Source organism: Hoplias malabaricus, chromosome X2 (assembly GCF_029633855.1).
Source record: "Hoplias malabaricus isolate fHopMal1 chromosome X2, fHopMal1.hap1, whole genome shotgun sequence".
Taxonomy (NCBI): domain Eukaryota; kingdom Metazoa; phylum Chordata; class Actinopteri; order Characiformes; family Erythrinidae; genus Hoplias; species Hoplias malabaricus.
This window is the reverse complement of record NC_089819.1, coordinates 39,828,210-39,854,163: the sequence shown is the minus strand read 5'-3', so window position 1 is coordinate 39,854,163 and position 25,954 is coordinate 39,828,210. Positions and strand designations below refer to the sequence as shown.

At 35.9% G+C, this 25,954-nt stretch overlaps 2 protein-coding genes across 4 annotated transcripts; one reads left to right on the top strand and one right to left on the bottom strand.

Moving 5' to 3' along the window:
- Positions 1–3,236: 3,236 nt before the first annotated feature.
- LOC136677190 (centrosomal protein of 70 kDa-like) lies at positions 3,237–16,787 on the top strand. 3 transcript variants are annotated; one of them, XM_066654645.1, is made up of 18 exons: positions 3,237–3,442; positions 5,629–5,739; positions 6,136–6,235; positions 6,528–6,651; positions 8,228–8,408; positions 8,962–9,137; positions 9,700–9,759; positions 9,997–10,084; positions 10,689–10,777; positions 11,463–11,540; positions 11,969–12,047; positions 12,475–12,573; positions 12,888–13,046; positions 13,251–13,400; positions 13,526–13,694; positions 14,960–15,074; positions 15,720–15,799; positions 16,689–16,787. In XM_066654645.1, the coding sequence occupies exons 2-18, from the start codon at positions 5,731–5,733 to the stop codon at positions 16,748–16,750; spliced, it is 1,818 nt and encodes a 605-aa protein (XP_066510742.1). In that variant the 5' UTR covers positions 3,237–3,442; positions 5,629–5,730; the 3' UTR covers positions 16,751–16,787. The 3 variants fall into 3 exon arrangements, with proteins under 3 accessions (XP_066510742.1, XP_066510743.1, XP_066510741.1); XM_066654646.1 differs by lacking the exon at positions 5,629–5,739; XM_066654644.1 differs by lacking the exons at positions 3,237–3,442; positions 5,629–5,739 and adding an exon at positions 5,891–6,004.
- Positions 16,788–17,586: 799 nt separating this feature from the next.
- On the bottom strand, positions 17,587–22,846 carry LOC136677137 (cobalamin trafficking protein CblD-like). Its single transcript, XM_066654563.1, has 8 exons — positions 22,713–22,846; positions 21,491–21,530; positions 20,481–20,616; positions 19,842–20,077; positions 19,135–19,243; positions 18,778–18,893; positions 18,424–18,510; positions 17,587–18,115 (listed from the first exon to the last, which is right to left on the bottom strand). Exons 2-8 carry the CDS (start codon positions 21,497–21,499, stop codon positions 17,894–17,896), a joined length of 915 nt encoding a protein of 304 aa, XP_066510660.1. The 5' UTR covers positions 21,500–21,530; positions 22,713–22,846; the 3' UTR covers positions 17,587–17,893.
- Positions 22,847–25,954: the final 3,108 nt, after the last annotated feature.

Genomic DNA, 25,954 nt, shown 5'->3' with positions numbered 1-25,954 from the left:
AGAAGGGCAGCATTTCCCCTCTACACATGCAGAACTGCAAGATAAAAGCTACAAATAAACCCTTCAAACACCTAATTTAAACACCTCATGTATAGCCAGGAAAGTTAGCTAATCCTTTTTTCACCAAATAATGTCTTTGTGTTAGGTCTCCAGATTTATATGCATTTTCCTTGCCACTGTTCCCTTTGGCTTGCTTACCTTGGTCTTTCTGATTCACATTTTCTGTTGGTCTGGTACTACTTCTGTAATGCTGCTTTGCAAAAACATTCCTATAACATTTGATTTGACAATTTATGTAGCTGTTCTAAAGCCTTTTAGTTAAAATGAATTGCATAATGTTTATACATAAATATTTTACACTGTAGTGGGTTTTTTGATTTGACCCAAACAGTAGGAGAGCTAATGCACCATGATTTGACATCCTGCAATCAAATGTTGGAGATTTAACACTTAACACCTTGTACTTTCACTCAACGTAAGTGGTTTTAAAGAAAGACACCTAGTTGCAGGAATTAAACTCAAAGGTGAGGAGAATGTATTTCCTTTTCCTTGAAAGGCAATTTGCAGATAAAGGCCTTAATCCTACCTCACCTTGAGTCAAATCGACTTCTCAGCACATTTTTAATAATTGCACATTATATTTCATCACAAATCTTTACTGCTTTCCCCAAAACCACAAAAAAAACCTTCCTGCTTCTCTTCAGAGGGTTGGAAAAAAGATATGAACTTTGGGCTTTTTTAAGAATATATTTTCCTCCTGCTCTCCTGAGAGTGGTGGAGTCAGAGGAGATGAGGAGAGAGGGGGGTGGTGGGGATTGGGGTTGTGATGGACGATAAGGCTTGTTTGCGTTTAACTGAAGCAGAAAGGACAGGTAAAAATATCAGACCAGAGATTATTGGCCACTCTTGTGTGTCGCACAGGTGTGAGACGCTGATATGGAGGGTGAGAAGGGGGCGGGGGGAGAGAGAGTGGCAGCTCCACAAATATCATCAGCACTCTCTGTTTCAAACGGGAATGTGGGGCTTATCTAAATTACCTTTATTTTAAAGACCAAGTCAACAACAACTAGAAAATATTTAGACAATTTAGATCCAATTTGCCTAATGACCAGAATACATTTCTTGTTTTATTATGGCTAATTCCTGTTGTTATTTGTTAAGTTTGACAAAATACCTAGGTTTTAAACTGTAAAATTCAATATTTGTTTTCTCACTTAATTAACAAAGTTAATGAAAACACTTTTTTTAATTAATAAAATTCAGAAAATGTTTCAAAATTTGCTAGATAGTTTGGGTGCTCGAAACCGGTCTAATGTGTTTATGAAGCCCCAGCATCTGTAAATGAGTAAATAAACCAAATAGTAACACAGCTGCAGACCAGTGTTGAATTAATTAGTAATACAGTTAGCATAATTTTGAACTTTGAGCTACAGGTTATATTAAGTACATTAAGAAAATAGCACTGATATTAAATTAAATCAGGAATTCAGACACCAGACATTCCCAAGCTGATCAAAAATATTTTGGCATTATGTAGATTTTGGATGAAATTATTCAAATTTCTGCTGCTTATTATTGTTTTCTACTTGCTGCTTTGTCAGCGATTGGCAGAGGGTTTTATGTTCTGTGATCACAATAATGCTATTTAGTGTTCAATTTCGGTTCACTAAATAGCAGTATCTGCTGCAAAATGTCAGCCTTGGCATGCCTCATATTCAATGGCATTTTGTGATTGGACAGCTTCACTTACAGGCTTTCCGTGGCATTTAGCTCCTACACATTTGAAAGCTTTGGTTAATTGGACTTCTGAAAAACACATTATTGCACCTGCCGAAACTCAACGAATAACATGACGTTATTATTTACAGGAAGAAAATACACAAATAGCTGTGGGACGTTCAGACCTGTCTGTTATTCTAAGAATTAATAAGAATTTAAAAGTTTCCTTCCTTTTTGAAATAAGAATTACTGTTATACATACAACTGATGTATAGCTTATGCCTTGAAACACTGCGTTTCACATTGTATTTCTTGATGCAGCAACAGACTTTGTTAGGTGACGTTTCTCATGCAAAGCCATTTGAGGCTGCACTTTAAACAGTGGTATCTGGCTTTGCCAGTAGACCGATATTTATCCATATTCCTAAATCTTTTCAAAATATAATGTTTTAAAGGTGGTCATTCACCTGAATTATTTGCTAAATTATGTCCAACCACTTCCTGTAATGGTGGTTGCATTACAGAGCTCCACATTGTGTTCATGTCAAATTACATGACCATAGTTCTTGTCTGAATTTATTGACTGATGTACCATTCAACCTAGCAAGGTCCCTGATGTTTGTAAACAAAATATGACCACTCACCCATCCAACACACACACACACACACACACACACACACACTAGCACACTCACAATTTCAGTTTCACTGCTGTGCTGAGAAGAGAATCATGTCTGGACACCAGTGATTACTAAGTATTTTCAACCGTTTATTGACTATCTGCAGTCCAGATCTCTCTCTCTTTCTTTCTCAAACCACGACCTGACCAAACCAGAACTGACCACTAGTACAAAAAGAAATGTTAGAATTTCTGTAAGATTCAGGGAGAATGTGTATTAGATCAGACTTTCGTTAATATATAAAAGATACATAATTTAATTCGTAATATTAATCTTTATGAATTAATATTAATGACCCTTCAGGATTTAAATACCGTTTGATATGCTCCCTCTGTTGTCTCTTTTCTGCCATCTTGTGGTACTTGTTGGTACTACCCTGCCAGACGTTTGTGGACACACATCCAGCATTTTCTCTGAAATGAAGGGCCTTATTCAGGAGTTTATTCCTTTTCGCTGGAGCAGGCGTTTCTTCTGTTCTGGGAGGGCTTGTTATATTGTGAGAACTTGATGGAATTTAAGCACATAAAAAACCATGTTCTCCCTGTCACTCGTTTGTATATAGACTGTCTGGCCAAATAACAGTCGCAAACGCTGATAAGCTACATTCACTGTACTTTGTATCATGAATGTAGAATCAGGAATATTGTTTATTGTTGGTGCCGATCGGACGATGGTCTATAAATTAAGAATATGAATCAAACAATCCTACGCTATTTATCAAATACTTTGCAGTTTGTAGACTTGTGTGTGAGATTTGGAACATAGATCCTATGAATATGGGCGGGAACTGTCGTCATGCTGGTCTGCAATTGGTCCGTTTTGCGGAAGTAGGTTTTGACTTCACTTTCAGCAGTTATTTTGAAAAGCAAAACAAAGAAACAAAGGCGCCGTTGTTGTAAATAACATAAATATGAATGATCACTAACTGAGGAGATTCCAGGTAGGCTCTGGACCCACCGCGACCCTAAAATTGGATAAGCGGTTACAGATAATGGATGGATGGATGGACTAACTGAGGAGTACTTGGATTTTAAGATCTAAAGGTAGGATTAGAGTGTGTATTAGAACCAGCGTTCATTAAATTACCTCTGTTTAGTTTGTTTATGTGTGTGTACTGACTGTAAAGTTGAGAGATGTAGCTATATTAGAGTTAAGATCAAAATCAGTACCGTTGATGCCTCGGTTTGTTTGATATTAGTGGGTTGTCTTTTAGATTAAATAATTATTTCAGATATAAAACGTTAATAAAGGAGCTGAGGTATTAGTGTACGTATATTTGATATACTTATATTTTAACACCCAGAACTGTGAAACTGGCAGTTCAGGTCTCGGCACCACTGACCCGACTTTAAATCAGTAAACTCTCCATTGTAAATCAGTTTTTTTTTCATTGCATGCACAAAATAAGAACTGTACACAATTCTAAAAACTTGAAGTTCATGTATCAACATCATGACTCTAAACTGCTAAAGTCCAAGCACAATTCCATTTGTTTTCAATGAAATATCATACTAAATCACAGTTTTACAAATTTCTAAACACACACTGCATCATTTAGGAAACTTTGGTCACCTGGAAACACTGGGCTTCAAAATTCAACTTCTCAATTTCCAATTCATCTCACTCATGTACAAATACAATTGGGAGAAAACTTTGATAATTTATAAGGCAGGATATAGAGTAACCTGTTTTATGCATTTTGCAGTGAATACATTTATTTTGTGACCCTTTTCTTCCTTTTAGTGTTTGTTTTGCTACATGCTATGTAAAATGAGTCACATTTGTGTTACAGACACATGAGGTGTTGTAAATGCAGTTTTGGGACAAAAAACCCTGTACTTCACCAAAATTAGGGAAAAAAAACGATTTTCCACACACATGCATTTGAACATGTAACATGGCCTCATTAAGCAAATCATACATATACACGTTTGATGGTAGTGTTATGAATGTCATATCACTGTATATTTGATGCATTGTAAGAGATAAGCATGTAGCAGCTGTGTGTAGTGTTTCAGTGAAGGGAATCAGTTCTGAGGAGAGAGAACATGGTTTTGAGTGCTGTGTTTCATTTTGCCAGAGATTTGTGTCTTTTTGACTAAGTAATAAACTATTTTGTGTGTAGAGTTTCTGGAAATGTGTTTAAACATTTGGGAAAAACTGTAATGAACTCGTTATTAATGTTATCAATAATGTCTCCAATTTAATGAGCTGTACTAGCTTAGTTAACATCTCATTAACTGTATTTACCATCTAAGAAAATGAATCCCATAGTCTTTCAGAATGTTGATATTTGTTGTATTTAATTTTTTTGATAATGTATTTACCCAGCCAGAATGCTGTAATGGAATCCACATAAGTTGAACATGTTCTAGCTAGGTTCAGCATGATCATGGGCTGTTGATGGGTTAATAACTGCCATTAGTGGGACCCAGTTGAGCTGCGTATATTAGATAAATGTGGGCAGCCATGCAACTATACGTAGGGGCCACAAGGACCCCTAGAATATTTTCTTAATTTAGAGAGGTTGTGTTGCCCTTGGTTCTGTGTTTAACACATCCTTGTCGCATCACAGACCTGGAGGGCATCCAGATGTGGGGCTAAAATTTAACCCTTGGCAAAACTTTTGTTTGTAAATATAGTCATGCACAGGATATAAATATCGTATGCCAATCCATTAGAGCTTCACATAGAGCCCACCCCACTCTCTTCCTACCTGCAGCTAAAATATTTCTGTTGTTTAAATCCTACACCTAAATTAAATAATAATTCTACAATCATTAACTTAATATGAACTTCAATAAATTGAAAACATTTTCTAAATTTATTAATATTTATAATTTAATCTAAATCTTTGGCTTCATTGAGTTCTTTCTCCTTTTTTATAAAGTGTAACACTTTTTAAAATTAAGGTATATTACTGCTTTTTTCTCTGAATATAAATTCCTACCAGGATATCTTCTACTCCCCAAAAAAGACAAGAAGAGCGACCAACTCACTTTAATATTTAGTAATGCTTAACTTCAGCGCTGCCATTAATCATTGTACACTTATTGTGAAGTATTACCACTTTAAGTATTGATGATGTTACATTAGGTTTAGCATTAGAGCATATTGTTTTGAAGTTGATTATTTTAGCAATATATATCGTCCCACAGCATTGATGTTAGGCATTTTCCTGTGTATTTGCACATTTCTAATCTTAACATATGTTCTACTGTGCTTTTAGAATTGTGCATACTCCTGACACTGCAGCTGATGTTATGATATTAATGATATTTTGGCTGCCACCAAAAATAAGAAAGCTTCCACAGAGTAGAGGAGTATAAAGATGGAAAAGGTGAGTTTTAACCCCTCTCTGACCAGTCAGGTGAGAAGGGTGTGGTAATTTGATATTTGTACCCCTCCTACTCCCTTCATGGGGGTATTAAATGATGAATTGAGTCCACATAACACGACCAAACATTCTGCTGTTCTTTTCTTCTCTCTGTAGAAGGTATAAGTAGTATTTAGGTCAGATAAAAATGGACAGTACAGCAGTGGCCACTCGATTTCAATCTAGGGACAAAACTTATGTTTTTCTTTGGACCTACAGTCAGTTTCAGGTAGTTATATGTGTGTAATATCACGTATTTGTGTATCATACAATTCAAACAAATGTGACCATTTGTTTATACAGAGAAACAGTGATTAACTAAACTGTTTAATTAATTTGGTGTTTATTTTTGCTTTACAGCAGGAGCAGATGGAGTGGGACAATGTTAATCGTCTGCTACAGCATCATGGCTTCAAACCTGTTCGCTTTGCAGATCCAACAGAAAACAAGAACCTGGCAGGTATTTATATGAACACTGAAGTGTTTTTTGGATGCTTGTCAAACTGCAGTGTAGGTGGCTTCTGGTAATATTATTTTGCTGTCCCCTAGCTTTAACTTTACTACTTTATTTGTATTTGTACATACACACTGACTACACAAACGGAATACTTTCCTAAAGAATTATAATCAGACTATGGCATGAAATCTGAACTGTTTCGGGCTAATTTACTATTCTATTGAATTTTCTACTCTATTAGTTCTACTCAGTATTAATATTTGTGGTTGTTGTTTATTGCCTGGTATTTTTTTAGACTTGGTTCTGTTGGAGAGGAACTCTGCAGCAGAAATGAGGAGTATGCTAAAGACCATGACATCTGATTCTGAGAGGAGGCAGGCCCTCATTCAGGAGCTCATTCAATCCAATACTCGGCTCAAGTAAGAGGAGGGTACTTTATTTAAGGAAAAAGTCCACCTTAAAGGAGCTTTTAGTAATTTTTATTATTAATATGTGGCTCACAGTATTTAGGATAGTGATTATTTATAATTGGCATTTTTTCTATAAAGTTCAGCACATTTAATTCAGAAATAAAATTGCTTTGCAGTACCCGAATGATCCAGTTTTTGCTCCATGGAGCAGGTTTCCCAACTAGGGACTGCTGTTTTAAAGACACATCCAAGTCACTAGGTGTCAGTGTAACGGTGGTTTCATAAAGTGAAGTAGAATCACTAGAGAAAATAAACAATTCCTTGTTTATTGATTAATTTAAACAAATGTCCAAAAAATGTTAAAAAAAATTTGGGAACACTAAAACATTTTTTCTTACTTTTAAATATATCCTTGTCTGCTTACAAAAAATATCCATGCAATTTCAATGCTTTCCATTTACATGAGCTATGGATGATATATTTTTAATACAAAATAGCATGCTTTTGTTTTAATTTGTGATAACAAGTAAACAAATACTTGTTGCACACCATTGTTTGAACATATTTCATTATAAATATTCAAGGGGTTTATTTTATTGAACTGAATTATTGAAGAGTGGTGATCTTCCTCTGGGGATGGGATGCTCCTGTAGAAAAAGTACTCTCATGCTCTTATTTAATTATGTAGAGACCCACATATCACCTTGCTGACCACCTGCTGTCATTCAGGCTCTTTTCCTGCCTCATGGAGGGATTCTGATGCACCACTGCAAGCTTCTGTTTACTGCAGTATAACTTCAGTTCATGCTGGCCATTAAAATATGATCTATACTCATGCAGACTCAGTTAATACAGTGAACTGACTGAACCTAACAGTGGCCATTTAATTATAATAACAGTTTATTACAATTACAATTATTATAATTTGTGGAATGTATTGTCAATTGTAACAACCTGAGATAAAGTATGCATATGTTTTTGAAAAATAAATGTTATAAACACAAAAATTTATATAAATGAAAGTCATATTTAATAATATATATTAATAACATTATTAGCCCCCTCCAGGGTGTATTCCCGCCTTGCGCCCAATGATTCCAGGTAGGCTCTGGATCCACCGCGACCCTGAACTGGATAAGCGGTTACAGATAATGAATGAATGTATGAATAACTTTATTAGCTAAGCATTAAATATTTTTTTACGAATAGAGTATATATGTTTTAAATGTTGCTGGAGTGTTTTGTTTAAATTTGTTTTGTGTAAATATTATTGAATAAATAAACTGGGGTCAACTAATCAAATGAAAATGACTATGCACTTCAACATATTTTAATGCACACTTACTGTTTATTTGCACTGCTGCAGACTTAATAATATTCCCAGTCCTTATTTGGACTTTTGTTTTATAGGAGACTGTAGAAACATAGTACAAAACATACTTGGTATGGATTAGTTTAATTTACAGTACGTTGTAATGTCAGCCATTTTCAAAAATCCCATTCATTTTTTTTGCATAGACCTGGAATTCCTTATATATGCAAGATAGAACTTTAGAGATGCTAATGTCCAGACTCCCTTTTCCAGGCAGGAAGTGGAGCAACAGCAGGTTCGGGCTGCGCGGCAGTCTCAGAGAGCCGAGGAGCTGGAGAAAATATTGTCTGGCGTTAAGGTCAAAGTTCAAGGCCTGGAGGACTCCTTCATCAAAAAAACTGCTCAACAACACAGCAACATCCAACAGCTGCAGAATGATAAGAGAGAATCAGAGGTAAATATCTAGTATTAGTATGGTAAGTAACATATTTAATCACCTCTTGGGCTTTGAATGGGCAACATATGGTGCTGCACTATGTCAAAACACAACTCTCAAAACAAATCAAATTTGTCAAAACAAATCTCTCTCTCTCTCTCTCTCTCTCTCTCTCTCTCTCTCTCTCTTTCTGTGTGTCTGGGTGAGTAGGATAGTCCACACTATCTCCATCACAGGCAATAGCTAGGCCAATTTTGGTGGAATTTCACATTTTTGCAAATATCTATTCCTAGCACTCTTAGCTTCAGGACTGCTTATTCAGTACGGCTTATTTTTCACTACTGTGAGGGACTATGCACCCATGTTTTTCACTCACCTTAAATTATGTATTGTGACAAAATATGTATTGTGACAATAAGCCTGATTTCATTTGATTTGTGTGTGATGGTGCAGGAGGCCAAAATAATGTGAGGTTGTAAATTACTAATTTGGGAAACCATCAAGAAGTGAATCTCTAATATAAAAATATATGTATATGTGTGTGGGTGTGTGTGTATTTACATGTTTCCAGAAGCACTGTCAGGCTCTCCAGCAACAACTTAGTGAGCAGAAGCAGCTGGTGTCTGACCTACAGAAGAAACTATCCTATGCTGTGAAAGAGGAGGAAAGACGGGTAGCCAGGCAGAATCAGGCTTTTCAGCAGATTCAAAACCGCACTGTTCACACACACTCTCCCAGTGACCAGCTGTGAGTCTACACACTCATTCTGATACACAAGGGTCCTACTGAACATCTAAAATCTAGATTTGTTCTCTGTATTTGTTCTATATATTTAGAGGAATATGCTGCTATTTTGGTAACACCATTGATTTGTCTGCTGGTGTTCACTTATAACATTATAGGGCTTTATGAATGAAAACAGTTCTAATTGATTTAACATTAACATACTCCTTCCTATATTTATCCTGTTTTTTTAAAGTGCCTTTAGGATATCTACCTGAATGATCTTGTTGGCTGTCCTGTATTGTGCCTCATTTAAGCAGAGAGAGCTGAGACAACCCTTAGTGACATCACAAAAGCAATAATTTCATATTCAAGACTGGCTTTTTATCACAGATTAATTTTGGGAGTGAACAGTGTTTATTTTGACATTGTTTACATAATACAACATTTTTGTAGTTATTCTGGTAAATAAAATATATTTACATTATGAGAGATAAATTAAGGAAGAAGGATGTAAAATATGTTATGTTTACACCAATGTTTCTGTTGTAGGATCTTAGCTTATATTTTCTAGTTTTTCCTGCAGGATCCTGGATGTCATTGACATTTATGAATCCCAAATGCAGCAGTTGCGTGACAAACTGAAGTGAGTACCTCTTAAAGCTCAGTTTTCTTGTAATAGATTGATAAAATCATAGATGAGGAAATGACTATACACAGAGGAAAGCCATAAACCAACAGTCTGTATTCAAAGTTAAGAGATGAAATAATGATATTTTCTATAAGAATTATCACATATTTTTATGTGGCTAACAATGTAGCAATCACATCTAAAGCCTTGTGCTCAAATTGTCCCTTCAGTCTTCTTTACCTTCTCCTGCAGGACTCGGAAGGATAGTTCATGTGAGAAAGATTCTTCAGACTCGGACTTATCAGCTTTAGCCTCATCTAACTACAAAGCTTTGCTAAAGGTTGCTCTCATTTCTCTGTAATCTCTCTGTCTGTATATCTATGTACAAATCTGTATTTAAAAAATATATTTTAATGAAGGAGTCTCCATCTCCAGCAGTGCTTAAGGCACAGTCCTGAAGGGAGTCTAGCATAGTATGGTGATTTTCCTCCTTAAAACACTTATGAAAAGCTAATATCCAGGATTAAATTGGTGTGCTCAGAGTAGAGAAGTCGAAGAAATGTGGTGGACACCAGCTCCCCAGGGTGAAAGAATGAGGGTATACATTTCTTACCGTAGTTGCTTGAGCCCCTTTCAGATATGCATGGTAACCCAGAATTTTTCCAGATATTTCCAAAAGTAACTGTATGTTTGAAAGGGCAACTCAGGAAAAAATGTATGGGCCTGATTCTCCAGAAATTGTTTGGAGTTCATATATGAAAATAGCTCTAGTTTATAAAAATGTAGCTTTCTGAAATGTTATATGTTAATGGGAATAAATGCTGCAAGAATCTTCAAATTCAATTCATGTTTCATTGATTAGTCTGATGCCCCTTAAGTTGTTTCAGGATATAAATTCTAGAACATTTGAAGTGCAAGTGTATTGTTTTTTTTGTTTGTTTTAGTCATACCAAGAGCAGCTGAGGAAAACTAAAGCTCAGCGTGAAGATCTAAAGAATGAAATCCAGAGGCTCAAACAGGACTTGGAATCCAGGTTTAAATTAATTCATTCATAGATTTATTCTTTTAGTTAGTTACAGGGGTGTCCAAAATCTGCCCCCAGACCCCCTGTAAGATTTGAATTGGCCCACAGCTTCATTTAAAAAATACATCATTAGTGACCCGCTGGCACTTTGCAGTTTTTCTTTCACCTGACGATGAGAACCGGCGATTTCAAGAGGGAAGTATGTGCAGAAAAATGTTGGATTTTACACTCTTTTGATATCCTGCAGCAGTTAATGCTCTAAAATTAAATTTAGCAGTTAATAAATATAAACTGTTTAGTCAATTTGTGTTTTTCATATTTTGAATACAGTGTTATAAATAATTTATGAAAAATATACTTGGAAAGAGAGACTGGCTTTTAAGAATTTTTATATGATCCAGTCCGTCCCCTTTGGACATCCCTGATCTATCCACTTATATAAATTATCTATTGCGATTGGAAAGAATCACAATACATCCAACTATAAAGGGAGCATGGAGCCTATGTTGTTGTTTATGCTATGACAGGAAACACAGCAGTTATAATTCCATATGTTGATCCTTGCTCTACTGTTTCCCTACAGGCAGATTTTAACCAGTAACAGAAGACAAACCCCAAGACTCTGAATGGATCACTAATGGGACATTATGTTTGATTGGATTAAAATGTAACCTTGTGATTATGTTTATTTTAGACCTACTATGAAGGAGCTTAAGTCCTGTAAACAGCAGTTGAGACGAATGGACCGGATTATCCAGCAGAACAACAGCATGTACGTTGTTACTTTATATTACAGCAACATAACAACTCCCACATTTACATTAATTAAAGAGGAATTTTCTGACATTTGAGCACTTTGTAAGTAAATGTTATCTAATGTTAATCTTTCACCAGTGGAAACAAACATTCTGACAGAAGTAACAAAAAAAAACCTTAAGCTGTCAATAAATGGTCATTCAAAACACCAATAAGCCCTTAAAGAACGTAAAAGATTTTTGTTGAATCAATTCATAATGATCAGCTTTCAAATGAACCATGAAATGGAAAAAAAAGCCCCTAACAAATATAGCAGTTACTCTTCTCCTCCAAGCATGTTGACTTTGTTGTTCGGTGATACAAAACATCTGTTATAAAATATAGTGATATAAGGAGTTATAAATGTTATTGTGCCTCTATTAAACAGATTTTGTTGTTTTTCAGGCCACAGAGAACAGACGAATCTGCTCGGATCTCCAGTACTGAGAACCAGAAGAACACACTCTACCTGAAATATCTCAAGGTATGTGTGTGTGAGGGCAAAATCTGGCAATGGCTGTTCAATGTTTGGAGCCCCTTATCAAACAAAATATTTTTTAAATAAATGAGCATTTTCTCCATCATTTTGCAGTCCAGATTATTTATGGATATTATTAAATTGTACCACAGGAGAATCAAATAATTTTTTATCATTCAGTACCAAATTTCAGTTTATCAAGTAGTTTCATGAGTTAATATTTGTCAATATATTAGCCATTTCTTCCAGCTTTTCTGACACTTTGTTTTATACATCTTTTGAAAATCGTTTGATCTTTACACTGAATGGAAGCATATTGTTACATTTTCCTGTAAAGTTCCCATTTGATGATAAAAGTTTTTATTTTTCTGTGGAATAAAAAAAACATTTGCTGTAATTAAAGGATTGTAACTCATATTGTGTTGTGTTCTAGGAGATTTGTTCCGAGCTAAAGCTGCAGGATGTCAGTAACATTGTGTCTGCTGTTAAAACTCGCTGCAGAGAAGCAGATGCAGCCATTAAATTGGAGAAGGTGCCTCTCTCTCTCTCTCTCTCTCTCTCTTTCTCTCTCTCAAAACATGGGCAACCGTTTTAACTTTAAAATTTATACTGCTATTTTTAACTATGCAAAATACTCTTCTTGTCTATGTTGAAAGATAAGAGTATGTCATGCTGAGTGATGACTAGTTATATTTAAGTACCTAGGTTCAAGTAAAGTACTGATGGATTTTCATATACTTTAAATTCTACTCAAGTATGTTAGTGTAAATCTACTTTTAGCTCATCTTAGACATACATATTTGGTCATTTGGTTTAGGTCGTATTATAATGACTTGTTTTTAACAGATTATTAATGAGATCATGGCACTCCTGACCAATCCAAGGGCACCTTTGGGGTTGCTTAGGCAACCTGCTGACGTGCAGAGTGTCAGAGATCCAAGTCAACAGCTGGAGCTGATTGTCCCCACTCTGGAGTTCTGGAGCCAGCAGCTCGGTTCTCTGCCGGTCAGCTTCAGTAAAAACTAAAACTGTCCCCTCATTATTTAAACACATCTGATAATATAAACTGAGTTCATGCCTAAACCTGCTGTGTGAAACTGTACATTCTATTATAATTAATTCATTATTTTGTATCATGCAGATTTCCATTTTTTCTATGTACCTTTTACAAACCCTTCTATAATAACTTTATTTTCTTGATGTCATCAGGATCTCAATCACTCGCTGGGCCAACTTGTCAAGAGACTGTTGCCGTGGCAGCCAGAGAGGAGTGTGTTCTCCGGATCAGACCCTGTGAAAGTTGAAGATGTGATGCTGATGGTGGATCTGCTGCTGGATGAAACTTCTCCAGATGACAAGGTATTTTTTCCAGATTTATAAACCACAGATAAACATCCTGACTTATTCATGGTTGATGCCAAAGTTCCTAACTCAAAAACTACCTAACTCAATTTTCACAATGTTTACGTTTTTCCTTTCTACAGATCCTACGAAGCCCCACCAAACACACTTTGGAGGCAATGGTGTCTCACTTTCAGAAGCTTTTTGATGCTCCCAGCCTCAGTGGAGTTTATCCCCGAATGAATGAGGTGTACACTCGGCTTGGTGAGATGACCAACGCCATGAGGAACCTTCGAGACATTCTAGATATGGGTTTGTTTCACTGAAGAAGGAAAAAAAATCAGTGCATGGAAAACAAACATATTTAATCTGGGATTAAGGGCTGAAATGTGTGAATTCTCATATGTGTTTAATGTGGTGCAAAATGTGGCACAGTATGTTTTTTACAGTGGACTAAGTTATAGAACCACATTTTTGAAACATATTTAAACAGTACATGCTCACAGCCAACCAAAAACAGCCCAGGTTTTTTCAGTTTTCAAATACCAGTCTGTCTGTTGAAATCCATCAATTCTGCCTCCTTCAGTTCCTCTCAATTTGTCACAATTATTCATTTATTCACTGAAATATATATGTCAAATTTTAGTAGTTATCTATGTTGGCTATTTATCTTAAACTCCTTTCACACGTATGGTAAACCAGAAGTTTTACTCTGGGTGAAGTTAGAGTGTGTGCATGTGTAAATAGAGCCACAAGTGGAATATTCCGGAATATTGTGCTGTGACTCCTGTGCACACCGTGCAGCTACTGGCCCATGCCTAAAAATAAAAGTTATTGTTTTATTAACTAACTCTAGAAAATTATAAAGCAACTTGCTGTTGTTTAAAAAATGTTGTCAAACATTATTAGCGAGGGTACCATTTTCAGGGTTGGTATGGCCTGGGGCGATGGGATGGTGTGCCCCAGTGTAATATATTTTCATGGGCTTTAAAATCTCTGGCAGCATGCCTGTTTTGAGTCCAATTAAGATTGAGGTATTTGAATTTGAGAACACTACAGTCTTCCACTCGTAATCTCTAATGAACATCTCAGATCACTGATCAGAAGTTAGAGCAATGAGACCACCTTCTTAATATGACACTAACATGAACATGAACATTAACATTGAAATTGATCCTAACATTGGGAGAGATTCTATTCCAGATTTTCTCGATTGTTCTGCAGCAAAGTTATATAAGACATAAACACCCCTACACTTCCTGTTGTGCACTGCAGGATATCGCCCTGCCCATATTAACCTTACAGAGCAGGACCATAGAAGAGTACCTTAAAATTTAAAGCCTACTTTTTTATCTCTATATTGTGTTTTGTCCCACAAACATCGTAGGGCTCTGTTATACAACCCTTTACTAATGAAATTTCATCAGTAAATATCCACTTAAACCGTGTTTCATAATGTTTTATACACTGACAGTTTTAAGGTGGCATTGAATTAAAGCTTTGCTTTATAGTAAGTTATATGTCTGATTCCTGCTGTGAGTTGTAATCTGAGTATCTGTACTTTTGTTGTTTGTTAGATGATAGAGCGCCTCCTAGTGAAGTGGTCAACACAGTGGCCAGAATAGTGTCATCTACTGGAGCCTTTTTTGGCCAAGACCTAAATGAACTGCTGGCAACCAGTGACATTGACAGGTACAACACTCTAGAGCATTCTTTCAGAGGCCATGTATCACTTTCAAAGCCATGTTTTTTTTTAAGTGAAGCCTAATGTTATGCAGGTATTATCTTACAACAATTGCATAGGTGAAAATATCCTCTAGAGGACATTGAATTTTCACATTTTGTTGAATAGTTATGTTTATTTACTTAAAATACAAACATGAAATATGGCATATTTGATGGGTTTTTTCCAATATGTTAATTAAAATAAAGGGTTGCACGGTGGCGCAGCAGGTAGTGTCGCAGTCACACAGCTCCAGGGACCTGGAGGTTGTGGGTTCGAGTCCCGCTCCGGGTGACTGTCTGTGAGGAATTTGGTGTGTTCTTCCCATGTCTGAGTGGTATAGTGTATAGTGTAAGTGTGTGTGTTGCCCTGTGAAGGACTGGCGCCCCCTCCAGGGTGTATTCCTGCCTTGTGCCCAATCATACCGGGTAGGCTCCAGACCCACCGCACCCCTGAACTGGATGTTCTTACAGACAATGAATGAATAATTAAAATAAAATATTTTCTTTCTGAAGCTTATGAAGGACATTACTTTGCTTGTTAAGTACTTAATTTGGTTAATAGTCTGTTTATATTAACCATTGTTAATAATACCTCTCTTTGTTTTTCTTTAGCATTATTGTGAAACTGAAAGAACATGAAGAATTTTTTCCTGCATTTCACTCCTTTGTTCTGCAGCTTCTGCAGATTTTAGGTAGGAGTCAATCATTATGTGTCACCCAGTCCTGTTTGGACAAATTGCAGTTTATTGAGATGTCCTTAACCAGGGTCATGAGGCTTGAGTAATGACTAAATGTAAGAACTTGCAGATACAAGGAGCCATAATTTCTCAGGTGGATTTCTGGCTTCATTCTTTGTGATCAAGTGAGGTAGCTTTGTGGAGGAGCTTGGTGTAGAACCAGTGCACCTTTACCGATACCTTTTATTTGACAAGGATGCTCAGACTGGAGGTATACCAGGCACAGCATGCCTCAAGGTAGACCCAGGGCTCACTGGAGGGAGTATATCTCCACACTGATCTGGGAACACCTGGTGATCCCTCAGTAGGGGCTAGTGGAATTTGCTGGGGATAGAGATGCCAGGGCTTCTTTGTTTGCCCTGTGACCCCTGCCGCCCTGAAATGAGCTGAGTGGAAAAATTGATGACGTACACTGCTCTTTCATATATAAACGCCCCTCGTAACTCAGTGAACTCAGCTACTTTATACTTCATCTATTGTGGACACTCAATAGATGATCTCAGAATGAAATGTAATGCTCTGGAACAACTGCACATGATTGCAAGATCACCAAGGTCAATTTCCAAGTCTTGTCTAGAGGGGTATAAACCTCCAGTACTGGGCTGGAACAGAGGAGCTACTCTGGAGTGAGGGAGCTGCTTTGTAAATTTTATGTAGATTTTGCATCTGAAACTGTCAATTATACATGAGCACCTGATCCTACTAATGTTCTTCTGGCTACCATGAAATCCTTAAAGTATTAAAGCCTTCCCGGAAATAGACTATTACTACAGAAAAGAGGAGCAAAATCCTGATTAATGCCTTAATTTTAGAAGAAATGTCCTGTTGCATTATTTTTTTTCAGATGCTGAGAGCCTGGATGATGTTTTACCAATAGTGAGATCATTGAAATCAACAGCAAAATGAAGTTTGAAGACTTTTATCATCGTGTTTTTATCTGGTTTTGATTTATCATGTTTCTAAGGTCTTTAATAAATTAGGTTGAATAAAATATGAAATGTAAATAAAGGTATCTTTACATATATTTGTGTACTTTTTCGCCCTCTTTACTAATATTAACTAATATGAAACATCAGTTCATTCAGCACAATGAACCACATCGCTGGATCTAAGACTTGGCAGAATTTTATTACGTTATGTTAGAACATTAGAACACTATCCAGTTGGATTTTAATACTTAGAAATGTCCTAATTCTAAAAAAAAAAAAAAAAATCCACTTTCCGCTTAAATATTTACCTCAAATAAATTTTAAGCAGCTCATTTAGAGACAAATGTTTACGATTGTGGGGAATGCTGTTCTTTGGTTTACGTTCAGAACTCAGGAAATGACTGAATTACTACAGAAACTCACTTGTAGCTTGAGTTGTTTAATTTTGTTGCACTTTCAGTAATGCAGTTGGCCAGCTCCTGAATTTGGAGACATTTCCCACCTATGGAGCAGGAATTGTGCAATATCCTCATCTTGATTTGTGCTTTTCAATGTTTGGAATTTTCGCCATTATCTAAAAAAAATCCAGATGTTTTTGCCCTGCCATGAGCAGAGAGACAGAAAGACTAGCATACTGGACCGAGACACTTTTTTTTTTTTTAACCATTTACTGACAATGGGGCATAGTAAAGACATTAGCTCAGTTTTGAGCATGCAATCCTGAGAATTTTATAAAAAGTCTAAAAAAAAATAATAAATATCACTCAAAATTTTTAACCCATAATAAATATCACATACACCAGTTTTGTCAATAAATAGTTTAATCCAGGGTTTTATTCAAAACATTCCCTAAAAATCAAGTAATAAACAATCAACCAGCAGTTGTGTTAATGAATGTGTGTGTATATACATATCAGCCACGACATTATGACCACCTCTTTTTCTTCACACACTGTCCGTTCTCTCAACTCCACTGTACATACAGGAGGACTTTGTTGTTCTATGATTACAGAGTAGAATCCATCTGCTGCTCATCATACTCCTGTGAGTAGAGCTGAGAGAATGGAGAGTTAGTGCAGAAACAAAGAGGTGGTCATATTCACATGATTGATTAGTGCATTTATTGTGAGTGTGTTTCCTCCAACTCGACCAAACATCCAGTGAGCCGCTCCATGACCGGGCTATCATATGGAGCATTGGTGATAAGTGTCCCTACAAAGGTGTGCGTGTCCTTCAGGATGTGTTTGATGACTTTGCAGGATGCTAGATCTTCGATGTGGAACCCAGAGTGGTGACGCTGCTCCAGCTCCAGAACTGAGTCCAGAGACTGAGCTCCAAAAAACTAGTGGACAAAACATGCATAGAAACATGAATGAGAGAAAGCTCAAATGAAGCGGAATGAACTGCAAAGATGTATTATAAAGGCAATCAATTATTTAGTGTTAATGCAATGACAGGAGATCGCCACTTAAAATGCTGGGTATCATTAAGCATGTGTCTTAGTGCCTGTATACAAATAGTGGAATAACTATTTTAATACTTGGATGAAATACAGGCTCACAATTAATCAAAATGTTGACTTCAGTCTAGGCGTTGTCTCTGTCTATTCGAGATCGACAGTTCAATCCTCAGTAATGCCTCAATACTCACAGCGTTTCCTGATAAAGGGTCTATGAAGTCAGCCCAGTATCCTTCCCTCCAGAGCATGAAGCAGATCTCTTTAGCACCAGTAACAAACTGGAAGACCACACACACACACACACACACAATATATATTTAATCATTTAAAAAAAAAAACACATGCTTCCAAGGTATTTTTCCATATGTCTAGTACAGGCTTAAACGTTCTGCTCTTTATTATAATTAATATATAAAAAATTAACCTCATAGGTTTTCAAACCACAAAAAAAATCTCCTGTGTTACAAAAAATTAACGAAACCTTGGCCGTATTGTGTTTTAGCACTGTAAATTTGAAAAAGTCATCATGGTGGCAGGTCACTCACTTTATCTAGCAGCTGGCCTCTGTCCAGTTCCTCTGTTTCACTGGCTGTTTTTTTCTGCTTTACAGTGATGACAGTGATGCCACTAACAGGGAGCTCTGGGAAAAATGACTCTAATTCTAAAATAAAAAGAAAGAATGAATATACCTAGAAATGTAAGGTATATCTTATATTTTTAATCATTTATATTAAATAATACTAAATTGTTTTTTTTTTTAAACAAAAGCTATGTACATGGCATGTTATCACAAACAATCATAGTGTTGTGTCTCATCTCGTTTTTTTGTCACTCCACAGGGTGACATTTCAATCATTAAATAGTTTTAATTTTAAATATAACTCTCTTAAGCAGAATTTCACCTTGCTTAAGCAGCTCAGGGCAGGAATGCATAGAGCACTCCACTTCAGAGAGATGGAAGTAGGTCTCTGCTTTACTCACTCTCTGAATCCATAAAGAGACTTCTTTACTCTGAAAAAAAAAACAAACAAACAGAACAAGACTGAAACAAATAAGTTTAAACATATTTATTAAGTTCCATCTGTTTTCTGTTCATTTTGGTGTCAAAAGAAATGCAAAAAACATGGCACAAATTGTCCTCTAAACAAGACTGCACTTATAACTACATGTGTAACTTCACATAATAGAATATTTCCTCTCACCTTTTATATTAACAAATATTACTGTATTTAATTTATTAATAACTGATGCTGCCCAGATTTAAATATTATTAAACATAGTGAGGTATTTAAAGAAAGTTTTAAACAATGTAATGCTTCATGTTTTTTGGTGAATGAGTTATTAATTAACAAATACTATTCTCAAGGTAGTATTGTTCATTAGAACATTCATAAGGAACTGAAATATCCAAATGAAATGAACCATTGAAATTAGAGTTATAACTCAAGAACTATCTGCAACAATCTTCAAAGAAATGCTTAGAAATTATTTAAAAAATCGTTTGAAACTTGTAAATGGCAGTGGATTTTAAATAAGAATTTATGCAAAACAAATGTAAAACAAAACTACAGAAATGACACTAACAGAAATATTACTGCTGAAATATTACCTGATACTCATTAATAAACTGAGCAAGTATAAACTCGTGTCTGTCGCTGCTGGATGGAGCTGAGAGGACGTCTGGAACAAAGCGGTGTCTCAGGACCTTTGTCTGATCGCCAAGACCTTCGAGTATGCCAAGACCACTGAGGTGACAGTCAAATCCCACATTGCCTGGTAACTGAAACCGTGTGTCCTGAGGTCCAAATGGGCCCATTGCCTCATCAGGCCACACTGTTCTAGGACCTGACACACACACATGCACAAAACAACATCACTAGCATTATTATTACTCTATCCAAAATCTGGGAATACCCTGGTTACTTCATCAGACACCACACATTGCCCCTCATTTAAGAGACTGTAGATAGTGCTTTTCCATTCTGCAGATTTTAAAAAGGGCCAGTATATAACCACAGATGCAATCTTGTTTAATCTTCTTAATATTTTTGGCTGTTGTTCCTTACTAGGATGCTGAAAATAGTACACCACACTAATAATATCTGGACATCAGAAGCTGAACAATAAAGTGGGTGTTTCTAATAAAGTTGCCTAGGAGAAGTTTCTGATCAAGCACAATCTCTATAGCTGTGTTTTATAAAATGTAATAGATTTTTAGCCCATAATAAATCCAATTGAAATATCTGACCTGTAGCTTGAGATGAAAAAGCTATATAAGGCTCATCTGATCCTGAGGATCCAGCCGTGGAGAATGCTCTGAGAGACAAAATCCTTTCAGCTACAGCTCGAAAAGCTGGCAAATGCCTGGCTTTTCTACACAACACCTGCAGAATACAAACAAATCACACACACATTCAACACTGACACAAAATATGTATGTATTGTAAAACAGTGGGTGTAATATATGCCCTCACTGCAGAATATCAGAGTAAAATTAATAGGGATTTTGCATGGCATTGCACTGTTTTGCAGGGGGTGATGAACACTAACTGCTAATACTGTTACATGAGCTCTGCATGCTTAGAGAAGAACAATAAATGCCTCTATTCTGCTATATATTAGATGCTATAATATCTAACACAATTTGGCATTTGCTTGACTCCTAGCTGACTGATGGAAGAGAGGAGGGGCCATCCTATAGTTTTAATACCTCTGCCTCCTGGACACAGATGGCTGTGGCATCACTGGGAATGAAACACAAAATCTCTTGATAATGAGCTGCATAGATGGTGGTCTATTTTTACATTTTGGTCTATTTTAGGGGGCAGATATGTTGGAAAAAGTAGCTATATCAGCTACTTCAGCTAACCCTATCTTTGGCTAAACTTAAAAAAAAAATGCACTGTAGTGGGAAGGGCTGTTTCCGGGAGCACTGTTGGGGAAGGCTGGGCTCTGCTGCAGTGTCTGTTTCATTTATATAATGACAGACAAACCCAAGAAAAATATTTTCACACCAAACAATATACTTTAACTGATCATGAAAATTGTATTAGGCTGTATTTATACTTTAAATAAAGATCTACTGGATCTTTTTTCCTCCTGGGCAAAACCAATCTGACAGGAAAACAAATACAGCTACAGTCAATATACTGCAAATCTAGAACAAGGAGCTTGAAAAATAGTTTCAAACCTTGAAATAGGAAAATTATTACAGCCCTAATGAGTAAATGAGTAACAGTAAGAAAGATAAATACTCACATTTGCCATGTCCAAGGCGACAGCTCTCTTCTAGTAGATCCTGCAGACACACAATGTCTTTTAAAAATTTATTGAGAATGTTTAAATTATGTAAAACTACTGGGACAATGGCAAACAGCTATATAAACTAGTTACTGCTACAGTGTTTCTTTTGCCAGATATTCAGTGTGTATTCCATAACAAGAAGTAATTTAAAACTAGTTATTATTGCACATTGCTTAAATCAAAACCCCAAATCACATTTTCAAGAACAGATAAAAAGATGTTAATGAGTAATTTTAATAGTAGTGTAATTTTAAAAGTTCTTTTAATTGCATAATGTACCTTTACTGTCTCTCTCCTTACACAAGTCAAATGTATCCTATTTGTATCTGTTCATAAAGAAATATGACATGGCGGTGTCTGGATGATGTTAATGACCAGTGAGAACTTTAAAATATTTCCTGCAAAATTATTACACATACAACTGAAATTACACTACCTGGCCAACATAAAGTCACTTACCCTACAGATGCAATAAAAAGTTCTAAACAGACTCACTGATCCATCTGTTGCTCTACATACTTTGTTAACCCCAACTCACACTGTTCCTCTCATGGTTGTGGTGAGTTAGCATGTGATGCACTGGTCAGGGTAGTTCTTAACTGCTGTCTGATCCACTCATACCATCTCATCTCACATTAACTCCACCACCATATGAGTGCTGAGAATGACCCACAACCCAAATTATATCTACTCTGTGGTGGTCCTGACTGCTGACGTACAGGGTGTACTTGAAGTTCTACAGGGTAGAACTACATAGATAATCTATATGTTAAGTGGAGCTGATAACATTTACAATAAATGTAGAATATAGTGCTCACCGTTTTTGACCAGGCAGTGCATATTTTTGATTGGTATATGTATTTTTAATTCCAAATAAAACAATTAACATGGTTGCACACAAAGTTAATAATTTGAATATATGCAGATGACCTGTCATATTGATATTGATATTTATACTAACAATTAAATGCAGTTTTTTAGCAAGCTCAAACCATCTATCGGATTAAAATCATTAAATATAACAGGTACAGTGTCATTTTTAAATAATTTAAGGATGCAAGAGATTATGAAAACTCAATTTAATGACACTACCCCATAAACCCAAGGGTGTTTGTTTTGATAAGTCTCTTTCGTTCATATTCTGAAAAGGGCTAAAATAAATATAGTAAAGTATTACCTCAGCTATTCACTTTAAGGATTTTTAAGGATATAAAAATAAATTTAAAACATATTAAACGAAAGTACAATATGTTCCTTAATTCTTGTTTTCTTCACTCAGCCTCCATTACTCAACATTACAGCACGTCCGCACTGCCTGTCAAAATAAAAGTCTCGGCTTGTATCCTTATAATGAAAATGTACGTTTACATATATTGTCCTTTTCCCCATGGGAAAATTTGTAAATATATATTTTGTCACACAAATATAAGTAATTATAATAATAGACAAGATAAGATGTAAAATATCCTATGCCAATCCATTAGAGCTTCACATAGGGCACACCACACTTTCTTTATCTTGTCCCCTTTGCTTTTTCTGCAACCTACCAAACCTTGCCATTCTATATTCATAAATAACGTTACCTAATGTATTCAATTTCTTCTCTGTTGATCCCTTCAAACCAGAAAATATACCTTTCCAGATCATCATTTATACATTTCCACTCTATCTTCTCTACTGCAGCTTGCAATTTTACTTTTATTCTCTACTCTTGTATGAATTCAAAGCTTTTAGTTAACATCAAATACAGTCGAATTATTCTAAACAAAGTTTAATTTTGTAACGTACATATGTGTCAAGTAAAAAAAAAACAATCACATTTGTATTTATTTAAATAGACTGGATCATTTAAACATAATTGTGCTTGTACAAGAAACACTGAATTAGATCACATCCTCAGGTACAGTGGCTTACAAAAGTATTCATACCCCCTGAACTTTTACAAACACAAATTTAGGTGTATTTTATTGAGATATTAAGTAATAGACGAAAACAAAGTAGCACATACCCAGCTGGCCACCAACGTCAAAAGACGTTGATATGTGGTTGAATGTTGGTCGTGACGTCGGATGACCAAAATTTTACGTCAGGGTAACGTCTAATACCGATGTTAAACTGACGTAAGAAACTGACGACATATGACACTGATATTTTGTTAGTTTTAAGTCATGATATTATGTAACCACAATCCAACGTCTAATAAACGTCATATCCTGATGTCAAATAGACGTAAAATACCAACATTTAGTTGTAAGGTTAGTGACCAAATCCCAACGTCTGATTAACATCTGAATTTTAACGTCAGTTCAACCTGCCATTCTAACATCAATAGACGTTGATAATTTGTTGGTTTTAAGTAGTGATGTTATGTAACCAAAATCCAACATCTTCCAAACGTCACATCCTGATGTCAAATTGACGTACATTACCAACATTAAGCTGTAAGGTATGGTGACCAAATCCCAACGTCTGATTAACGTCTGAATTTTAACGCCAGTTCAACCTGCCATTCTAGCATCAATAGACGTTGATAATTTGTTGGTTTTAAGTAGTGATGTTATGCAACCAAAATCCAACATCTTCCAAACATCACATCCTGATGTCAAATTGACGTAAATTACCAACATTAAGCTGTAAGGTATGGTGACCAAATCCCAACGTCTGATAAACGTCTGAATTTTACCGTCAGTTCAACCTGCCATTCTAACATCAATAGACGTTGATAATTTGTTGGTTTTAAGTAGTGATGTTATGTAACCAAAATCCAACATATTCCAAACGTCACATCCTGATGTCAAATTGACGTAAATTACCAACATTAAGCTGTAAGGTATGGTGACCAAATCCCAACGTCTGATTAACGTCTGAATTTTAACGACAGTTCAACCTGCCATTCTAACATCAATAGACGTTGATAATTTGTTGGTTTTAAGTAGTGATGTTATGCAACCAAAATCCAACATCTTCCAAACATCACATCCTGATGTCAAATTGACGTAAATTACCAACATTAAGCTGTAAGGTATGGTGACCAAATCCCAACGTCTGATAAACGTCTGAATTTTAACGTCAGTTCAACCTGCCATTCTAACATCAATAGACGTTGATAATTTGTTGGTTTTAAGTAGTGATGTTATGTAACCAAAATCCAACATCTTCCAAACGTCACATCCTGATGTCAAATTGACATAAATTACCAACATTAAGCTGTAAGGTATGGTGACCAAATCCCAATGTCTGATTAACGTCTGAATTTTAATGCCAGTTCAACCTGCCATTCTAACATCAATAGACGTTGATAATTTGTTGGTTTTAAGTAGTGATGTTATGTAACCAAAATCCAACATATTCCAAACGTCACATCCTGATGTCAAATTGACGTAAATTACCAACATTAAGCTGTAAGGTATGGTGACCAAATCCCAACGTCTGATAAACGTCTGAATTTTAACGTCAGTTCAACTTGCCATTCTAACATCAATAGACGTTGATAATTTGTTGGTTTTAAGTAGTGATGTTATGTAACCAAAATCCAACATCTTCCAAACGTCACATCCTGATGTCAAATTGACATAAAATACCAACATTAAGCTGTAAGGTAAGGTGACCAAATCCCAACGTCTGATTAACGTCTGAATTTTAACGCCAGTTCAACCTGCCATTCTAACATCAATAGACGTTGATAATTTGTTGGTTTTAAGTAGTGATGTTATGCAACCAAAATCCAACATCTTCCAAACATCACATCCTGATGTCAAATTGACGTAAATTACCAACATTAAGCTGTAAGGTATGGTGACCAAATCCCAACGTCTGATAAACGTCTGAATTTTACCGTCAGTTCAACCTGCCATTCTAACATCAATAGACGTTGATAATTTGTTGGTTTTAAGTAGTGATGTTATGTAACCAAAATCCAACATCTTCCAAACGTCACATCCTGATGTCAAATTGACATAAATTACCAACATTAAGCTGTAAGGTATGGTGACCAAATCCCAACGTCTGATTAACGTCTGATTAACGTCTGAATTTTAACGTCAGTTCAACCTGCCATTCTAACATCAATAGACGTTGATAATTTGTTGGTTTTAAGTAGTGATGTTATGTAACCAAAATCCAACATATTCCAAACGTCACATCCTGATGTCAAATTGACGTAAATTACCAACATTAAGCTGTAAGGTATGGTGACCAAATCCCAACGTCTGATAAACGTCTGAATTTTAACGTCAGTTCAACCTGCCATTCTAACATCAATAGACGTTGAAAATTTGTTGGTTTTAATTTGTGATGTTATGTAACCAAAATCCAACATCTTCCAAACGTCACATCCTGATGTCAAATTGACGTAAATTACCAACATTAAGCTGTAAGTTATGGAGACCAAATCCCAACGTTTGATAAACGTCTGAATTT

What these genes read in the sequence shown, in the direction of transcription:
- LOC136677190 (XM_066654644.1), top strand. Translation starts at nt 5,924, where the DNA reads ATGGACAGTACAGCAGTGGCCACTCGATTTCAATCTAGGGACAAAACT. An exon ending in GGACCTACAGTCAGTTTCAG is followed by an intron (nt 6,005 to 6,135) that starts GTAGTTATATGT and finishes TTTGCTTTACAG; the next exon opens with CAGGAGCAGATGGAGTGGGA. An exon ending in GCAGCTTCTGCAGATTTTAG is followed by an intron (nt 15,800 to 16,688) that starts GTAGGAGTCAAT and finishes ATTTTTTTTCAG; the next exon opens with ATGCTGAGAGCCTGGATGAT.
- LOC136677137 (XM_066654563.1), bottom strand. An exon ending in TTTTTCATCTCAAGCTACAG is followed by an intron (nt 20,078 to 20,480) that starts GTCAGATATTTC and finishes TGTGTGTGTCAG; the next exon opens with GTCCTAGAACAGTGTGGCCT. An exon ending in AGTTTATTAATGAGTATCAG is followed by an intron (nt 19,244 to 19,841) that starts GTAATATTTCAG and finishes TTTTTTTTTCAG; the next exon opens with AGTAAAGAAGTCTCTTTATG.